Source organism: Dermacentor silvarum, chromosome 1 (assembly GCF_013339745.2).
Source record: "Dermacentor silvarum isolate Dsil-2018 chromosome 1, BIME_Dsil_1.4, whole genome shotgun sequence".
NCBI classification, from domain to species: Eukaryota; Metazoa; Arthropoda; class Arachnida; order Ixodida; family Ixodidae; genus Dermacentor; species Dermacentor silvarum.
In genome coordinates this window covers 98,441,305-98,460,387 of record NC_051154.1, presented here as the reverse complement: position 1 = coordinate 98,460,387, position 19,083 = coordinate 98,441,305, and the positions used below count along the sequence as shown (strand labels likewise).

General features: G+C 49.6%; 1 protein-coding gene across 1 annotated transcript in view; it reads left to right on the top strand.

Annotated features, from left to right (window-relative positions):
- LOC125944697 (xaa-Arg dipeptidase-like) overlaps positions 1–19,083 on the top strand; it is a 208,911-nt gene that overhangs the window by 174,849 nt on the left and 14,979 nt on the right. The window contains exon 2 of the mRNA XM_049665568.1: positions 16,423–16,705. Within this exon, the coding sequence (XP_049521525.1) occupies positions 16,590–16,705 (116 nt within the window). The 5' untranslated portion in view covers positions 16,423–16,589. The remainder of the gene's footprint in view (positions 1–16,422; positions 16,706–19,083) is intronic.

The following is a 19,083-nucleotide window of genomic DNA, read 5'->3' as shown; positions in this document are numbered from 1 at the left end:
TGGGCCGGGCTTTTAATGAGCAAGGTTGGTCAAAATTGGTTATTGATGTCCTCGTAATTTTCGTATTCGCATGATAATTTTGATCATGATGCTAACTGCTAGAATAAACGGCTAAAATTTCTGCGGTTTTAAAAGCTAATGAACCGTCATACGTTTTCATAATTACGAGCTTATGGGCCTGAAGGAATAGAACTTTTTACTTGCATTGATTTTTGCTGCTTCGCTATGTAAAGGACAAACTTGTCTCGGCGGGGAAGTTGAGCGAAGCGGTCAATGACTTCGGACACGTTGATGCCGACGTCTCTGTGGGTGTATAGAAGCGCCAGCCTAACCATGCGTTCCACAGACGTTGCAAGTAGAGCGCAAGTTGTTTTTTAGTAAACTCTTGTTAAATAATATTCTCTCTGCGCTGGCAGTGGTCACGGGAAGGGTGACTAGATTCTGCAGCAGTTTGTACACATTTACATAGAACCTGCAGTCGCAATGAGAGAGGGCAGCTATTCGGGTGCTAAAGCCTAAACACTCCCTCGATGTCGTTGGCCTCCTTGTTTAGGTGCCTTGCACAAACAGTAGGCTGCTCGATTCCAGCGATGTCCGTCATTTCGTCAGGAAGTATAGAGAAGCAGCCTGCTTTTGCAACTAGGATTTCTCCGATAATCTCACCACAAATTTCTATAATTTGGTTTTGTACATCTGGACTTAAATACGATGCATTATTGAGGCAAATTTCCAAATGGTTCTTCAGAAATGTATCTCCGCAATCAACTCGCATGCGAAGAAGCGCTCTGAAAATACCTGTATTTTCAGCGGGGGCTATGCTTTCCATAGGGCCACTGTCCCTGCATGTGGCCACGGAGAGCCAGACCTTGTCGCCCGCAAAAGAACTGTCTCAATAATAGGCCATTTACTTTATTCTGTTTTATCATATTTTACTTTGCCTGCCCTGGTCCAGCTGATTGAGCACATTGGGCACGCTTCCTGAAAATGTTTGGAGAAAATTATCAGCTGCTAGCTCCCCGTCACAGTCACGGTGATATCGGCCGCTGCGAGATGCCGCAACGCGCCCGCTCGCTATCGAAAAGCCCATGAAAGTTTGTGCTCGGATGGGGCTCCCTGCTTTATATGACTACAGGTGCAAGGGCGTTGCCACGAAATACGCTCGGCGCTGGTCGCGCCGAGCGCGATAGTGGAACGGAGGAGAAGGGAAGTGGATGGCGCTACTTTTTATATATAGGGGTTTTACGCGCCATACCTCTCCTCAGCGACCGCGCACGAATACGAAACCATTACCGCTTCTACCTTGCTTCTTTGCGATGAGCTGTCGGAAATGCAACTGAGTTTTCGCTAACACACTGTGCTTCAATCATGCTAGATTGAATCATGTGGATTAAAGACGTGTGCAGTAGTTTGTTGCAAAAATAGTGACTGGCATGTTAAGGAATGGATGGATGGATGGATGGAAAACTTTAATGAACGTCCTGAGGTACGCGACTCAGCGCGCAGCGGGCCGCTCCCACGTTGGGACAGTCAGGCCATGCCCGACCGCCGCATCGTGGGCCCTCTGGACAGCCCATAGTTGCGCCCCGGCATCGGGGCTCTTGATAGCGGAGAGCCACTTGTCCTCATTTATTTGTTCCGTGCCTCGTAACGAGGGGCAACGCCAGAGCATATGGTCCAAGCTAGCGAAGTCATTGCAGTGCCTACAAGAACTACTGGCATAAGTGTCGGGATAAAGCTTGTGTAATAAAGCCGGGCTGGGATACGAGCCTGTTTGCAATAATCTGAGGGTCAATGCCTGTGCTCTATTTAACTTCTTGTGAGGAAGGGGAAAGTCTCTCCTGCCGAGATAAAAGTACTGCGTAATTTCATTGTATGTTGTCGGTTGATCTCTGTTCTCCACCACTCCTGGCGGGCCGGGGAGTTCTCCATGGTCGCGGAAAGCGAGACCTCGCGCCTTGGAGTGGGCCAGCTCGTTGAGGTTTGTGGGGCCTCCCATGATGGATCCCATGTGAGCGGGGAACCACGTGAGAGTGTGGGTGGCAATGCTTTTACCGTCGAGGATGCGACAGGCTTCTTTACACACGGCGCCAACGCTGAAGGCGCGGATGGCTGCCCTGGAGTCGCTGAAGATGTTGGCATGTTTCTCGTCCAGGAGGGCCAAGGCAATGGCCACTTGCTCGGCCGCACATGACGACGTGCTTCGTACCGAAGCTGCGTTAACGGTCGAACCCTTGTGGTTGATGGACACTACTGCGAAATTTTTGCTGTTGCCATATTGGGCCGCGTCAACGAAGCAGCTGCCGCCAGGGAGTTCTGTCGCCCGGCGTAGGAGCGCCACGGCCCTGGCCTTCCTTCTTTCCACGTTGCGCTGGGGATGCATATTGCGTGGGGCGGGGGATATGATGATGTGGTCTTTCTGCTCTTTCGGAAGGCCCTGGTAGGAGTCTTTGACTTTAGCCGGGGGGACGCCCATCTCTGTTAGGAGTCGTCTGCCCGCCGTGGTGCCGGAGAGTCTGAGAATCTGTGCCCTTTCTTGTGCTTCTGCAATTTCTTCTAGTGTATTATGAATACCCAACTGCAGAAGTCGGTCGGTGCGTGTGTAGTTTGGTAGTCCGAGCGCGCTCTTGATCCCCCTCCTTATCATGGCATTTAGTTTGTCTCGCTCGGCCCTCTTCCAGACGTGCATGGCCGCTACGTACGTGAAATGGCATAACAAGAAAGCGTGGACTAGCCTTATCAGATTCTCTTCACTCAGGCCTCTCCTTCTGTTAGCTACCCGCTTGATTAGACCGATGACGCTATCCGTCTTCTTTGCTAGTTTGTGAATGGTGATGCTATTTGTGCCCGCCCCTTCGAGTGTCATTCTCAAGATTCTAATGGACGCGACTTTGGGAATCGGATCTCCGCACTTGATGTAGAGATTAATGTCAATTTCGGTGGGGGGTTTCCAGTTCTGTGGCTTGCGGCCCTTTCTAGTGGGGCTGTAGAGAAGGAATAGAATGTTAAGGAATAGAATGAATTTGTGTGTCCAAGTTCACGGACCGCTGCTGCAACTGTCCGAACATGTTACCGGCACTTCGTGATGTACGGCTTTCCTCGAGGATATAGAAATTTCCACACCCGCCAGCCTTGTATCGCTAACCTTCAAAGAAAGGGCTTCATCACCAGAACGTCGGCAAGAGTGAGTACCACTCGTTAAACAATGACAAAGGGAGTAGCGCCACTTCCTGTCATAGTAAGTTTCGCGCACGTTATCTATACACATCTGTCCCAAATGGCAAGAAAATTTACGCCCACTATATCGCCAATGTATCAAGAATAATGAATGGGCGCACACTTAAATATATGCGCACTGTATACGCACAATAAATGACGGACTACACCGATGGCGCACGAATGGTCGAAGCTGAATGTTTCGTGACAGTCCACAAGAGTAAGCGAGTTACTAGCTGTAATATATGTATATTTGCTACAAGCTTTGTGCGCAGCAAGAACAAATCTATTGGAACTGAGCACACCCGCAAGAGATTAGTCAGAAAACAGTCAGATAGTGGCCGCACCGAGAAACTTCACTTAGTCAGAAACTGACAAGCCACCGCTTCAAAATATTTGCCGAATAAAGAACAAAGAGCAAAACACACTAATCCTGACTGAATTCATGAGCGGAATGTTTGGATATCTTGGAATACATACTTAGCCCCGCTTTTAGAACAAGTACCCTATATACGCTGCTTGCAGCGTTTGGACATAGCTTAATCAGCTCCGAAAGCGCTTTTGCATGTTCTCTGAAGCTGTGATCAAAGCTTCGTGTCGTCCACCGTGTACGATATTTCCGAAAACAGAGGTTTTCAGAAACAAGGAGGCAACGGAGGCAGTTGAAGCAAGCAATGGACGCCTCACCACGTGATCAAACATGGCATGCAGCGCCCACGGGATTGCCGCGAAAAGGGTCAATATATAAGGCTCTTTTCTGGGGCTCTATTCTGAGGCTCTATTCTGGACACGCATGGCGGCTGCACGGCCGCCATTATCCGCCATCTTGGCTGTCTCATTGGCTGTCCAGAGGTCACGTGTTTTGAAATTTGTGCCGGGAAACGGAAGTTTTGCAAAATGCAATTTTGCGTTTTCGTCAGAGTGACGAAACGTGACGTGAGGCTGCAAGTTTTATCGACTAATAATTTTTGTGGTCCTTGGCACCTATATTGCGACTTTATCGCTTTAAAAAGAAAGCGGACGGTAGCGTGCAGAAGCCCGTGCAATGCATCTGCAATTTCGCGAATATGAGGTGGCGTTCCAAGATAGCCGGTATGTCAGCTTGTTGATTGGCTGAAGGAATACGCCGTGAAGAGCGTCACAGAAAGGGCCGTTTCGTAAACGTCAATTTGACGTTGCGTGACGTTGCGCGGGGCCGCCATTGCAGAGATATTCCACCATAATTTGTGGTGCGACGAGCCGCGCGAATTATGGTAATGAGTGGCCATATGCAACGGCGGTCGAGAGGCATGCGTATCGCCGCATTTCCCCTGTCATTTGGGGCCATGAAAATATTTTGTGCACAACGCGTGCTCTTAGCATTTGCATCGCTCTCGGGTGGTGTTGGCATTTGTGATTTGAACCATCATTTTTATTACAAACACGTTTATTTGAAATAATATTGGTTGAAACTAGCAAACTTCTTGCGACTTTTTGCACTTTTCGCTATTGCGTTTGTATTGTAATGAATATTAATGTCTTTTCGCGTCATCAAAGGCTATGACAACGGCGACATTTTAATTTATAAAAATAAATGTACGCAAGGCTTGACGTTTTCTCTCGCGGTGCGAATAAGCAGCGAACTGCAGAAGAGATGGCAGTGCCGGCGCTTGCGTCGCGCAAGCGGATACCTGTGGCGCGCGCAACGCTATCGATGATATTCTTCCGCATCTCGGCCAGACGAGTCGGGCTTAGTCACTTGCGTCTCACGAGATAGCGATAACGCGGCCTAGAGCGTGCGCTCATCATCACTGGTAGGTCGTGTATGTTGCCTCAACGTAGAAAGCAAGCGCGTGGGCACCAATATACGATGGCTCATTCGGTTTACCGACGACACGCATCCTAGCTAATCAAGCAGACGACAGCTTGTGCCTATGCAGACGACGGAAGCGAGAAACGATTTTTATGGAATAATCGTACGCTTTAAGCTAGCTTCTTAATTTTTATTGGGGAGGAATACTGTTTTGCTTTATCAAGAATGCTAGGTTCAATGCCTACATTAAAGTTTCTTAGGCGAAACGTCAAATTTGCGTCACGTTACGAAAGCAAAACGGGGCCATCAGCGCCATTTTGTAAGCGTCGCGCCTACGTCACGCCTCGAAGAAAATGGCGGAATGTCCAGAATAGGGCCTATAGGGGCTTTATGAACCGCAGATGAACCGCCATGTTTTGAACGCATGGGCTTCTATATGGAAGCTTCGCTACCAGGTATATTTACCTTGGAGCGCACGTTTGCGACCGCGCGCGGCCAGATCTGTCGGTGACGATAGTTGGTATCGCAATTCCGGCTTCTTCACCGCTTGTTCACGCAAAGAGAAAGGACGGCACGGCTCTGATAAGGACGCTGAACGGACGCGCACGTGTGCGCCCGGCCGTTTTCTTTTTCTTTTTATTGCGATAGCAATTATATGGACACTTCAACCGGATTTCTGCCGTCGGCGTCGCCGTTGCCGTCGTCGTCGCCGTGAGGTTCCGTATAGATTTCAAGGGCGATAAAATCGTCGCCGCGCGCCGTATGCGCGAGAAAAAACGCGCGGGGGACGCGCGCTATCACGGAGGGCGAACACTCGGCGGAAAGCAAACGCGAAAGGCCGTGGGGGCATGGGAGGGAGGGAGGCAGGGCGGCGCTGTGCTCCGGCACCAAAGGCGTATCTTGCCACTCAATCTCCCACGCGAAAGCAAGAAACGGGAAGAGGGGGGGGAGGGGGGGGGGCAGCTTCTCCTCTGCCAACAACTTCTCTGCCCGGCGGTCGCCCGCACCGTCTCTTATCTCCACACGGCTCTGACCTTTGTATGCGCTGTGCATTCGCCGCTCAGTTTACGTTGAAGCGATATACCGCGCGAACCTGCGCTTGCTGCCAGCGTTTTGACAGTCGTTGGCTGCGGTCATTCAGTGTGATCTATTCATGTTTGCTTGTGCGCGCTGACACCACGATTGTTAATTCAGTTAGTAAAGCAATGTGTACAAGTTTATGCAGCCGATAAAACTACTATCCCTACTCCGAATAGCTCTCTACTAATTTGCTATCGCAATCGATGCTTCGCCTTTCGGGGCGAAACTGCGACATTTTTTTTTCTAAACTTTGACTGTCGTGACAGACTCACCCGTATCGTGCAGCGCACCGTGGCACGGGTTAGTTTTGCTGGCCGCGCGGCAAACACGTTGTCGACGCGTTGATCGAGTGATAAGGCCGTAAAGGAATCAAAGAAAATAACCCCTCAGGCTTTTTCTGCTTATTCACCCAAAGGGGGAAAAGCAGCGAAAGGCTATAGACCGTTTTTTCATGGGCGCTGCCATTGCGTAGGCAGTGGCGCCATCCATGGGCATTTGGAATGCTGGCTTGGGCGAACGCCCGTGTTGTATGCTGTGGTATACGCTCGTGCGGTCTATTTATAAATGATGAGTAACACGAGAACAAGGTGAGAGCAGGAACCAACGTTTCGACAAGTGGACTTAAAGGGCAACTCCTGCGATTTTTCGATGTCAACGGTTGTCGATGAAATTCGCTGGGTCTGTTCCTCTGAATACCTCCGTCATGTCCTAAAAAAGCAGGCTTGAGAGTTGCACAGATTTTTTTACAAATGAATTTAATTTATTGCCTCGAGCACCCTACCTTAGCCCCTCCTCAGTTATAGGCCACATTGTGTATGACGTCAGGAATGGTCCACGCAGAGCACGCCGGGATCATGCAGACGACAGCGACGAGAGCGTGCAGGAGTCGATGATCGTGAGCTAGCGCTTGGCGTGAGATGTTGCTGTCGCGAGAAGTTGTATTCTCTGTGGACGGGCAAGTGATGCGGGGTGGCAAGCGGTGTTGCGTTGTTGGCTGCACGAACTTCAGCCCTCGCCATCCGCAAACACAGTTTGAGCCGATGCCGATCGCGTTCAGCCGAGGTTAAGCCTATCACAGTGGCCGAGTTCGTGCGTCTGCTGCTGGCGGACCAGACCCACTGATATGAAGCTAATTAAGCTATTAGGATGAGGAAAGCTGCTTCTGTAGTTCAGTTTTGACCATACGGATTTGAAATAAACAATTCATCGTTTCGTACAGTGCACACGCAAAAAGCTATAAGCGACAACACGACGCGCTATCAACATCCGTATACGTTGCCGTTCTCGAATGCGGCCAGTCGCACTCGCCGGCGCTTCCCTAAATGAAATGTGACTACGCAAATCCATGGGTGCATTACTACCTATTGTTATGCTGACTCATTATTTCGCTTACGAGGTGCAATGTTTGCCTCGTATCCCAAATGGGCAGCAAGTGGAGGCCCCTTCGATACAGCATGTGTAAACAACCGTCTCGTTCAGCTGCCAACGATGTCATACTTCATGACATCGGCGTTTCCGCGAGAAAACTATACATTCTCTAAATGAACGATCATACGCGCAATGTCCCAATCTATGTCTACTTTACGGAACACTAATTTTGTGCATGAAGAGAATACGAAGAATGATAAGCAGGCTGCACAACGCTTCCCTACTACGGTCTCCCGCTCGCTGTTTCCGAAGGTGTGTGGTCGCACGTATCAGCGCGACCCAGAGTGATGTAACGGTGCTTACATACACAAAATCTACGTGTTTTGATATGTTCTGACATTAATTGATGTCACCGATGTGTGGCTATCTCAAGCGAACGACGTGCGAGTGGTCGCTGTACCTGCCGATGTAAACAAATGCACCGGTCGGTGCTTTGGACTGTCAGCGGCGTTCTTGTGGGATACAAATGCGGAAAGTCGTGCTCCACATCTTACAGTGAGCATGCGAAGCGGTTCCCTGAGAGGGGTAAAACACCTAAAATAGCAAGCAGCACGTATATCAGTGGTTAGGGCTACCCTTGGTCTTCATGTCGCAGCGCGATATGTTGCGCATGGGTGCTGGCTCTAGGGGTGGAGGACGGCGATTCGTGGCTGTTGAATTCTTATGAATCATAACTGTCACTGTTTGACAGATCCGAATAGGTGGTGCAGCTTACATGCAATGTCTCTCGAAGGTCCCCGAAGGTCCGGCGCGGTCGAATATGCTGAGCGTCTGCTCTTCGCCGGTTTCGTTCACCCCGCGGGCGAGACCAGCATGCGTTGCGCGCTTTCCCCGCCGGGGATACATTCGTGACGTCACACGCAGAGGTTCGCTCGCCTGCTTGCTCAGGTTTCGGTTTCGTTTTTGCGCTTTTTTGCCTATTTAAAATTATTTTCGAATTTGAGGAACAATTCTCCTATCAGGTGCGTCACAGGAAGGTCTCGGGAACCTAAATATTTTATTAGCTCGACATGGTAAAAAAATCGCCGGAGTTGCCCTTTAAGACAAGTCCACTTGTAGAAACGTTGGCTCCTGCTCTCACCTCGTTCTCGTGTTACTCATCGTCTTGAATCGCCATCTCGCGCATTCCCCTTGTTTTCCCTATTTATAAATGGCGTCTCCTACCTGGGGGATGGTCCTGTGAGGCGTAGTGAAGGAATTTGTCTGAAGTAATTAAGCGACTGGAGTAACCGCTGGTGTTAGGGCGGACGGAGCACCCAGCGCGAGGTGTGTGCGTTTAATTGAGCTTACAATCAGCCTCGGATATCAGTTAGGTATTTCTGAAAATTCGTTTCACGAATGTTACTGCAGCATTCTCAGCGCTTTAAATCTAAGCACTGGTTTAGCTGCAACGAGTAGTTACGAAACATTTGACGATCCTAACAGCATGGGTACCGTTCTGCTGGAGAATAAGTCGTGCTGTTTACTTTGACAAGCGTTCAAATTGTTATGTGTAGATACAGTGGGCAACTGCTTTGTTTGCTAAGTAAGGCTTCTTCCTACAAATAAAATAGTTTGGTTAATAATATCCGCATACCGTACAGTGTGAATCACGCTTTTCGAGTGGTCGAACGACCAGCTGCAGACTGTAGGCAGTACTAAATGCTGTGTTATAGATCTATTTGTTCTATATAGCGTATTGTCCAAGTGGTCCAAGCATGCGGCACGACCATGCGGAGTCTTATTGCGTCGTTATCCCATGCTCTGTTTTATTTTGCCGCAAAAGGAGGACATATGAGCTCTCTCTTTCTTTTTCAGTCTCCTAAGTTCAGTCATTTACGACGCATTCACCCACGTTACGGAAATTGTGTCCTTACAAATAGCTGTTGGATTCTCTTTATGCGATCCCCTTTGTTTATTGTGCCTTACAGGGCAAAAAAGGCAATACGCACCGATCTAAGCACGAAGCAATTGTGTGTATCATGTTGGTTTGCCAACCGCAGAGCTCGCTGTGTTGAGCAAAGCCTTCGGCCTCTTGCAGGAGGCTAACGTAGACATAGTGATTTGAAGTCTACTAGACTTAAAATGCGTGAGAACGATGCCGGTGGCTGATGCAAATGTTTTACAACAACTCTTCGTCGAGTGAAAACCGATACATCCACCATAGTTCACAACACATACACACACCGCGGTTGATAATGCTCGTCGCATTTTTGCACATCCAAGAGAACTTTCCAGACACTGTAGCTACTGCTGCACCTAAAAGATATACACAGTGGTTGTTCGACGACCTTGTAAGAATCCGCCTTTTTCACGGCCCGACGGCGCATGCGCCCTGCCCTGGCGGATTAGTCGCGAAACGTTTTGGAAGGGTCGCGCGCGCGGCCGCGCGGCCCCATCTCAGGCGAAAGTCCTCCGAAAAAAAAAAAAAAAAAACACTCGGAACGCGCGCTACTGCAAACAATCGTACTGTGTGTACCGCGTTAAAACTCCACTGATAGCTCGACGTCGGTACGGCACTGAAAACGTATGTAGCGTAAGACTGCAACTCCACTTTAAAACAGAAAGCGGCGAGGGCTTCGTCCGGACTGCACAGGGAACCACGTTGCCGCCTTGCATCGATGGCTATAATAGTAAATTTATCGATAAACCCCTGCGTCACACTTGGACGACACTTAAAAACATCACATTGCTGACGAAGACTTCTTGCAGCGTCGGTCCTCGCATGCTGGTAGTGGCAGCGTGTGCCTGACTTCACGCACTTGTGAAGTCTGGCGCGGTAACACTTGGACGATATACGAGACCGACAAGACGCTCACGCGAACGATTGGCCGACTATTCAGCACAGTGTGTCGCTCAGACGATTTTAACATACCAGGCCTACAAGACGCAACAGACGAGCGCGAGTTGTCGTACTGCGACGGGATTTCTTGTCGACGGCTCCGATAAAATAAGGGTTCTGACCATCGTTCGACCGAACCCCGCACGATTGGCCGTCGAATTGATACGATAACGCGATAGACGCAGCGCCTTCGTTTGTACATATAATTAATCGCGCTCAAAGTGAGTTATAACATGCCTATTAAATTGAAATGCACAACATTCAACTCTCGCAAGCCGTGCGCATAAGGTTTGAGCCAATGTTGATCCTGTTCAGCGAAGGTTAGGCTTGGCGCCGTCGAGTTAGTGCACCCGCTGCCGGCAGACCTGAACTGAAAATTAAGCAGCTAGGACGAAGGAAACTGCTTTTATAGTTCAGTTCTGGCCCTAGCAATTTGAAATAAACTACTCTTCGCTTCGTACGGCGCGTACACAATAAGTTGCAAGCGGGAACAGACCGCTCTGCCGAACGGCTGTGCCAACATCTGTATATACGTTACCGTTCCCGTATATAGGCTGCTGGCCGCATTCCCAACGTAGATGGGTGGGTCTTTACGTGTTGTCATGCTGACACATTTCTTAATTCCTGAGATGTACTGTTTACCTATGCGTCAAACGCGAAACAAGAGGCGGTACATTCAGTGCAGCAGCATAAACAACCGCCTCGCTTAGTCATATATCAACGGTGTCAGCGATGTCATCCGTGTTTTCGCGGGAGAACAACACGGCCTTTAAATGAGCGCTTATGCGAGCACAGTTTTCTCTAATAATGCTTTAGGACACGCGCAAACTATATGTATGATGAAGTTAAAGAAAAGCGAGAATCAGTAATAAATTACCAACCCGATATATGTAACTGGATCACACTCGCCGTTTAAGTGGCTCAGCCGCTCATACTGACTAGTCTCACGGTGAAACAACGCGGCTCATATACGCAGATATGTGTGTTTTATTCTACGTTTTTACATTATTTCATATCAGCGATGCACCTTTTCCCCAATATTTGACACTAACAACTATCTGTGGCTGTAGATGTCGATGTAAACAAGTGCACCACTTTGCTAAATCCGACACGGAAGGCTGCGCGCTCGAAGACTTTTTATTTATGCGAAATGTCTAAAGAATGTGTAAAATGAATTTAAAAAAAAAGCGAGGTGCAAGTGCAGAAGTCAGGGACAACAAACTCCAAAGCAGGCGCGGCGGCAGACGGAACTCAGCGTGCCTTTATCGGCCACAGTGTAAACGAAACAGCGCACTCAGGCCAGCTCACCCTATATATATATATATATATATATATATATATATATATATATATATATATAGTTGGTGAGAGCTACGTGGCTTCCAGGAACGACATGGTGCCCCGGCAAAGTCATTAATAATTATTCGCGATCCACGAAACGCACAACCGATGCGCTCAACATGGGCGCAGGTACACAAATCAACCAGCGAAAGCCCCGGCACCCTACCAAAACGTTTCCAGCGGCGTGCGGCAGAGGGCAGCACAGGAAAATGAAAAAGGCGGATTGACATCTCGTAAATTGCACTCAGAACTAGCTAAAAAAAACCTCCGAATCGTTCCGCAGCGCGCGACCGGCAACACATTCAAGCCGCGCTGGCTCGCACAAGCCAGAGAGGAGGGAAGTCTCGTCGCGAGCCCTTTCCTCCTCGCCCGATGAAAAGGTGCATATGATGCGACGTAAACGGATTGCATATTGCTTGTTAAAGTCGCATGGAATGTAACGCTGCGCGTCGGGCACGCGCATTTTAAATCTTTTTCACTTTCACGCGCACGCCCAAGCATGTCGCACATTTTCGGACAAAAACATCTAAAAAAGTTCTCGAGTTAGACGCTCTCAAGACGTTCACCAAAGTATACTCCGGTGACGCCAGAGGTGGGCTGTTACAACAGCTGAAACACAATAGTATATTTGATTAACCGTACTTCCTGCTACATAATGTTTCCAAGAACATCTGTTTAACGTCTTCGCATAGACCAAGACGTCTATAGCCGTTTGTAGCCGTTCCGAGAAGTTTTCAAGACGTTTCGTGGGGAGCCCTTACGAGTGCCGAGCGTCCCAAGGAGATGCCTCCGGGTGCCCATTTGACTACGATCGATTATTTCTCCGACACCGTCTCTTCCAACGCCGTCCCTTCAGAGTCTTACCCCTATCGAGGCCTACTCCAATGCCTACGCCTCTTAGGCCTACGTCTCCCATGCCTACGTCCGTGAATAATACTGTTCCGATGCCTGCTTCTCCGAAGAGTATTTCTTCAATTCCCCTACCATGCTCTCTCGAGGGGGGAGAAGAGGCGACGCAGTGAACTTAGCTGCCGGACTTGTCGGGTGACGGATCAACCGAGCCAGATGTGGCTCCTGTGGACTTAAACTGTGCCGTACTTATACGAGCGCCATGCGGTCATGCACAACGCAGCCTTCTAAGACGACGGGCCCATGCACTCATACCCCATGCTTCTGCCTATGGACATCGGTCCACAATGTCCAAACTACTACGTGAACCACGGGACGCTACTACTCGTTCATCACTTCCAGCGTCGGCTAGAAGTCCCCGTACCAGCGGGCCTGGGTGCTCCGACTTGCGAGTGCGTAAACCATCTGCGGCTTGTGCAGAGGACTTGGATGGACGGGCAATAAGACGCCGGAAGGCTTGGGATCTGTTTGTACACCACGTTACTTAACTTTATTGTGGTGTGCACTTTCTTTGCAGTGTGTACTTTGCAGTGTGTACTTTCTGTGCAGTGTGTGTTTTCTTGCAGTGTGTAAATTGTTGCCTTGAGTCTTGTTGCATGCAGCTGCCGTTTATACTTATGCATGTTCTTTTCCTTTCAAGGGGGGGATGATGTGATGTCGTGCATGCATCCGCCGACTGTCACGCTCCAGAGCGGGAGTGACCAAGCGCTGCTAGCGTCACCTGGTGGTATGCCTATTTATACCGGTGTCACCATGATTAAACGGGGATTGCACGAGGGGTTCTTCGACTGTTCACTTGTCCTTCATTCCGTGTCGTCGGCCGACGGCCTGCGGCGCTATCCCCTGTTGCATACGGACCCTTTCCCGGAATCACTCAAGTTTCCCCACCACCCCAAAAGGCCGTCGCATTCCAATTATGGTGCGCCGAGGCGCATCAATCGCGCTACTGGACCCGTCAGACAGGTTGGCGACACCCCCCCCCCCCCCCTCATGCGAATCACGTCAAGCTATTGCCTCTCATCCTGCTTGACTCTTCCCGAAAGTGCAACGATAGACGGGCACGGTTCCAGGTAGGAGGCCTTGGTCGAGAGCAAAGTGGTTTTGCAGCACTGGAGGGTCGTTCCGAGAACATCCCGTCTCCTTCAGCTGAGCGCTTCCAGGCGAGGAGGCAACGCCGGAGGCAAATCAACCACCGGACAATGGAGCCCTCGGCGCGTCCCCATTGGCCGAATATGACGGCACTTGCACGGACCAATACCAGGGGAGGAAAATGACGACACCTGAGCTGGCTCGACGATTGGCCAAAAATGACGGGACCCCGAGGAACCTCAATGGAATCCAAGGAATTCCGAGAGACTCCGAGAGACCAAAGGGGTTAAAAGAGTGACAACTCGAGGAGAGGGACATTCCTCTCCTTGCCACGGGCCGCAGCGTACGATTTGCTGCCGGCCGTCGCTCACTGTGTGACTGTTCATTACTTTGTATATTAGCACTGTAAATAATGTAAATAAACCTCCATTTCCCAAAGTCCGTCCTCGACGTCCCCTGGCTCCCGCACTCAACGGCAAGATCTAATACACCCTTGTTCTACGGCGGCGCCTCCGCCGCCGCCCGGGCCGCCGTCGACGACATAACACGCACCAGCTCGAAGGGGTCGTCACAATTGTCTTCACTGCTGGCATAGTAGTGCATGGTGTCGTCGCTGTCAGTGTCGCTCGCGGCACCGTTGCGCGTCTGGAGGCAGCCGCCGCGGGCACTGCCGAGTCCCGTGGACGCGCGTGAGACGCCATCTGAATAGCAGCTAAGCAGGAAGCAGCAATTCACTGGTAAAGTCAAATAAATTCACAAAAAGTGTAGAGCTGAAAGATTCGGCGTTTTGCTGTTGTTGTTCCTCTTCACAAGGTGGCATATACCCATCATGGGGGATCAGAGTTCTGCTTTCTTTATTTGTTTGTTTGTCCTGTATGACTGGCTCATACCCACTATGGTGGATTGAATTAGAACGCGATTAGTAATTCCGAGAAAGCAACGGAGATAAATGGGAAATAATTAAAAGAATAGAAAATAGCAAATAAATATAAATTTAGCTAAAAAATCTTCCTGAAAGGCAAATCGTCGCCCGCCACCCCCCGCCTTCAAGAAAAAGAAATAAAAAAAGCAGTAGTTCGAAAAAAGACTGGGCGAGCTCGATCCTTCTTGATGATTCCAGCCTCACTTGGAGGTGTGTCACTTTGGCGCTCTCTGGTGCGATCCCCTTTCTTCTTTATTTATTTAGCTTGCGTCAGATGGAGCTGCATATATTTATAGGATATACGAGGAAGCGCGTTGTAAGGACTCATGTATAAAAAAGAAGCAATGATGGACGGACGGTGGTGGGTGCAGGCAGTTGCTGATCGAGGGTAGCCTTGGGGTTGAGCTTAGAGACAATTCAGGGCTAGTCGGAACCATTAAGTTACACCTGTGAGACCAATTAGGGAACAGTGCTCTACGTTCTACTGTGACACTAGTGGATGCAGTGCAGCAGGTGATGATGATGACCTCAGAAACTGCGGCCCATACCTACTGTGGGTGATTGACAATATAATCGGGTAGCGTGAGCTAAGAGAATCGAAGGGTCTTCGATTTAAATAATTTTGTTTATGAAACTTAGAAACAAGGTGCAAAAAAAAAAAGATAAATTGAGAGCACTCTGTGCAGAATAATAACAATAAGAAAAAAGCAACAAAAGATATGACAAGCAACGAAAGAGAAAATAAAAAGCGATGAGACTGAGCAAGTAGACGGCGGGCTTCAGTGACGAACTTTACCGTCGCAGTGTGACGGCGACTGCGACCAAGAACTGAAAGAAACCAAAAAGAGGTTTATGACGTTGCTTTTCTACATAAATTATGTATATTTTTTACTTCTGACGATCTTGCATGTAACAATGGCGAGGCTTTACAAAAGACATGGCTACCATCTTACATTCGATTTATTCTAAAAAAAGATTTTTTTATTTAGTTGCTCCTTCCGAATGCACGATTCTTGATCTATCCCCCATTGTGAGTTGCACGATCCCACTTGGCACCGAACAACCAACATATCATCATCGCCATAAAGCCCCAACCGTTTTGAAGAGAGCCATGCTGAAGACGTAGGGCTGCGCTCCTCTGAGGCAAGTCTTTCACATCGAGCAGATGGGTTCGATCAGGTGGCATGGTTCTAAGTACATGTGGGGGGCGCTGGCAATATGCCTGAATCCGTCTGGAGCTACTACCAGACGACAGAGCTCTCGGTCAAGAATGACGGCTCGCGGGAGTCATCAGTGCCTAAATATCTCTCCGCCCGCGATATACTGATTAATCCTTCCAAGTGTGTCTTCCCCTCAATCTTTGTCGGGAGAAGAAAGTGTTTCTCCGGAGACTTGGGGCTGTGGCGGCCTTGTCACTTACCGTCATTTGGACCTGGAGTCTACCATCCGAAGATCATGTGAAATATCCAAAGTATTTTGGTCTTGTATCTGTAGCGGATGATCATCATCTTTGGACATGCGCCCTGGGACAAAGACGGGGCTCTTTGGGCGGTCGCGTTACAATGTAGCCAACCTGACATCAGCGATAGCTTATTACATTAAAGGAGAAATTTTACGAGGAGGATAAAAGGACAGATTTGATAAGTCACTCCTGTGTTTTTTTTTACCAAAATGGCAACTTTTTTATATGTTTTCTTCATTATGATTGAGAGAAACCTTGTAAAAAATTTTAAAAAATGAAGACAGAGGTTGAGTATGTTTTGTTACTGAAAGTTCACTGCGTGTCTGGGTTCTTACCTTTATTGATGCTTCCGTGTTTTGATGCAGGTTTCAATGCCTCTCCCGAGCTCGGGTGAGGACCGCGACGTCGAGCGCTACATTGGGGCGTACAAATTCGCCGCATCGCTCGCAGAGGCTCGCCCTTCGCGGTCTCGCAACGGTGCCTTTGACAATGGATCCCGTGGCGCGCTGCGTCGTTGAAGCGGTGGACGTGAATGCCAAATTGCTCAACGACGTGCAGGCAGCCATCTGGAGGGTGCCGGAAGTGCGTTTCGAGGAAAAAAAAGCGCATGACCTGCTTACGGAAGAGTTTTACAAGGCAGGATTCCGGGTAAGAGGCTCGGGCGCCAGCGTCTCACCTTTGTTATTCTACATTTCCTAGCGTGTATCCGCTACTCCGCGTAGCTATAGGTGAGCCGCCGGAGCAGCCAGCGACGAGTCTCAAGAGACTGAAACAGGCAAAGCACGCGTTTGTTCACTTCACGAATTTCGCAGTCGTCAAGCAACCGCCTTCGCGTGCACACTGTAAAAGATGACGATGCCGCTACAGCTTCACCTTCAGAAGTCTACGACATGTGGCAAATTAACTATGCCGAACCGCCTAGTTTCAAGTGAGTCGGCGTTCCCGCACGGCAGTTTCAAGTGAGTCTGCGTTCCCGCGGGGCTCGTCCACCCGTTCAACATGCCAAATTTCGGCAGTCTCGAGCCATTCGAGGGGGGAGGGAACGACTGGCCCTGCTATGTGGACCGACTCGAAGCATTTTTCGTGGCGAACGATATCGCCGAAGACAAGCAAACGTCCGTATTTATCAGTTGTTGCGGGCAGACGACGTATGCGTTACTTCGCAACTTGGTAAAACCCGACAAGCCGAGTGACAAAACCCTCGAACAGATTCTTTTGGTTCTTGGAAACTACTATTGCCCGAAGCCGTCTGCAGTCGTGCAGCGTTTCCGTTTCAACTCCTGAGTTCGCGCGGAAAGCGAATCTATGAGCGGGTTCACTGCAGTGCTGAAAAGCCTCTCTGAGCATTGCAACTTCGCTGCCGAACTAGAAAACATGATACGCGACCGTATTGTGTGTGGTGTGAACAACGCAGACATTCAAACACGATTGCTGGAAAATGCGGAGCTCACTTTGCAGGATGCCGTGCAGACAGCCCTAGCAATGAAAGCAGCAAAAAAGGATGCCGGGGAGATTGCACAAGCTAACCCTAACGGCACCTTTTCGACCCACCGCGTCTCGTCAGGCTCCGTGGCCGTCACCTGCTATCGCTGCGGGGGTGGACACCTTGCATCCGAATGCAAGCATGTGAAGACCGTCTGTAGTTACTGCCATAGACGGGGTCATCTGGCGAAAGTTTGCAACACGAAACGAAAGGACGGCCAAGCCCGAAGCAGCAGTCCTCATAAGCAGCGTTCGTCCACTGCACGAAGTTCGCAGTCGTCAAGCAACCGCTTTCGCGTGCACACTGTAAAAGATGCCGCTACAGCTTCGCCTTCAGAAGTCTACGACATATGGCAAATTAACTACGCCGAACCGCCTCCGCCGTTGACAGTCACCGTTGATGTGTGCGGCAAACCGCTCCGCATGGAAGTGGACGCGGGGGCAAGCGTCTCCGTCATTGCAATGTCGCGGCTTCTACAGTTTCTGCCTTCGGTTAATGTGCAGCCGTCGCAAGTGTTTCTGCGAAGCTATTCCGGGGAACTGAAAAAGTTCAAGGCAAGACTGATGTCCTTGTGAAGTTTCATGGCAAGGAGGCGGATCTACCCATTTTTCTGACTGGGGACAGTTCACCTACTCTGCTAGGACGCAACTGGATGCGCGAGCTGGGCATGGGCCTCTCCAATGTTGAAGTAAATATACATGCACTTTCTGACATCAAAACCTAGTCCAAGACTTTGCAGAGGTGTTCGAAGAAGGTCTTTGTATGTTCAAAGGTGCTAAAGCGTCATTACATGTTCCTTCTGATGCCCCACCTCGGTTCTTCAAGCCTCGCCTTCTGCCATATGCCTTGACAGATGGAGTCACACAAGAAATACAACGATTAAGGAGAGATACAATCCTCGTCGCCAGTTGATACGATTGGGTATGGTTCATTGAATGTGAGCCATGTTGGCTCTTGAAGTGCAGCCACCGAAGAAACAGACCAAGCACGCCTAGTAGTTGGCCCGCTAAGCGCAGCTACTGAAGAAACAGGCCAAGCACGCCTAGTCTTGATGAACTCACGTTTTATTGCGTCTGAACGCCGACTACCGCGGCCACTTATCACTTGCCCGCTAGGCATGGCGCAACAGCAACACAAAAAGGCAGCGCTGCTTGGGGGCGCTGCATTCCGGCAACTTAATCACTTTCATTTTCACTTCCGCACACCTGTCTCAAGCATGGAATTTGTCATTTTTGTGGGCGCATATAGGCACCGTATCAATCTTTTTTTTCGCCTCCAGAATCATGGAAGCTTTGGTGCTAAATTTCCGGGACACATGACACAAAACTGCAAGCCTGCTGTTTCCTAGTTAGGTGATAACACTGTAGCGGCCGTGAGAGGGCCACAACGTGCAGGCAAGGGCGAGCAGCGAGCGCACCTCCGAAACCTTTCTAGCCACCATACCGGTTACACCCCTGCCCCCGTCCTCCACTCTCCACCAATGGTGACGAGTGGAAAGGGCGAGAAGCCCTAAGGGTGGCTGAAGCAAAAGTAAAATAAAACC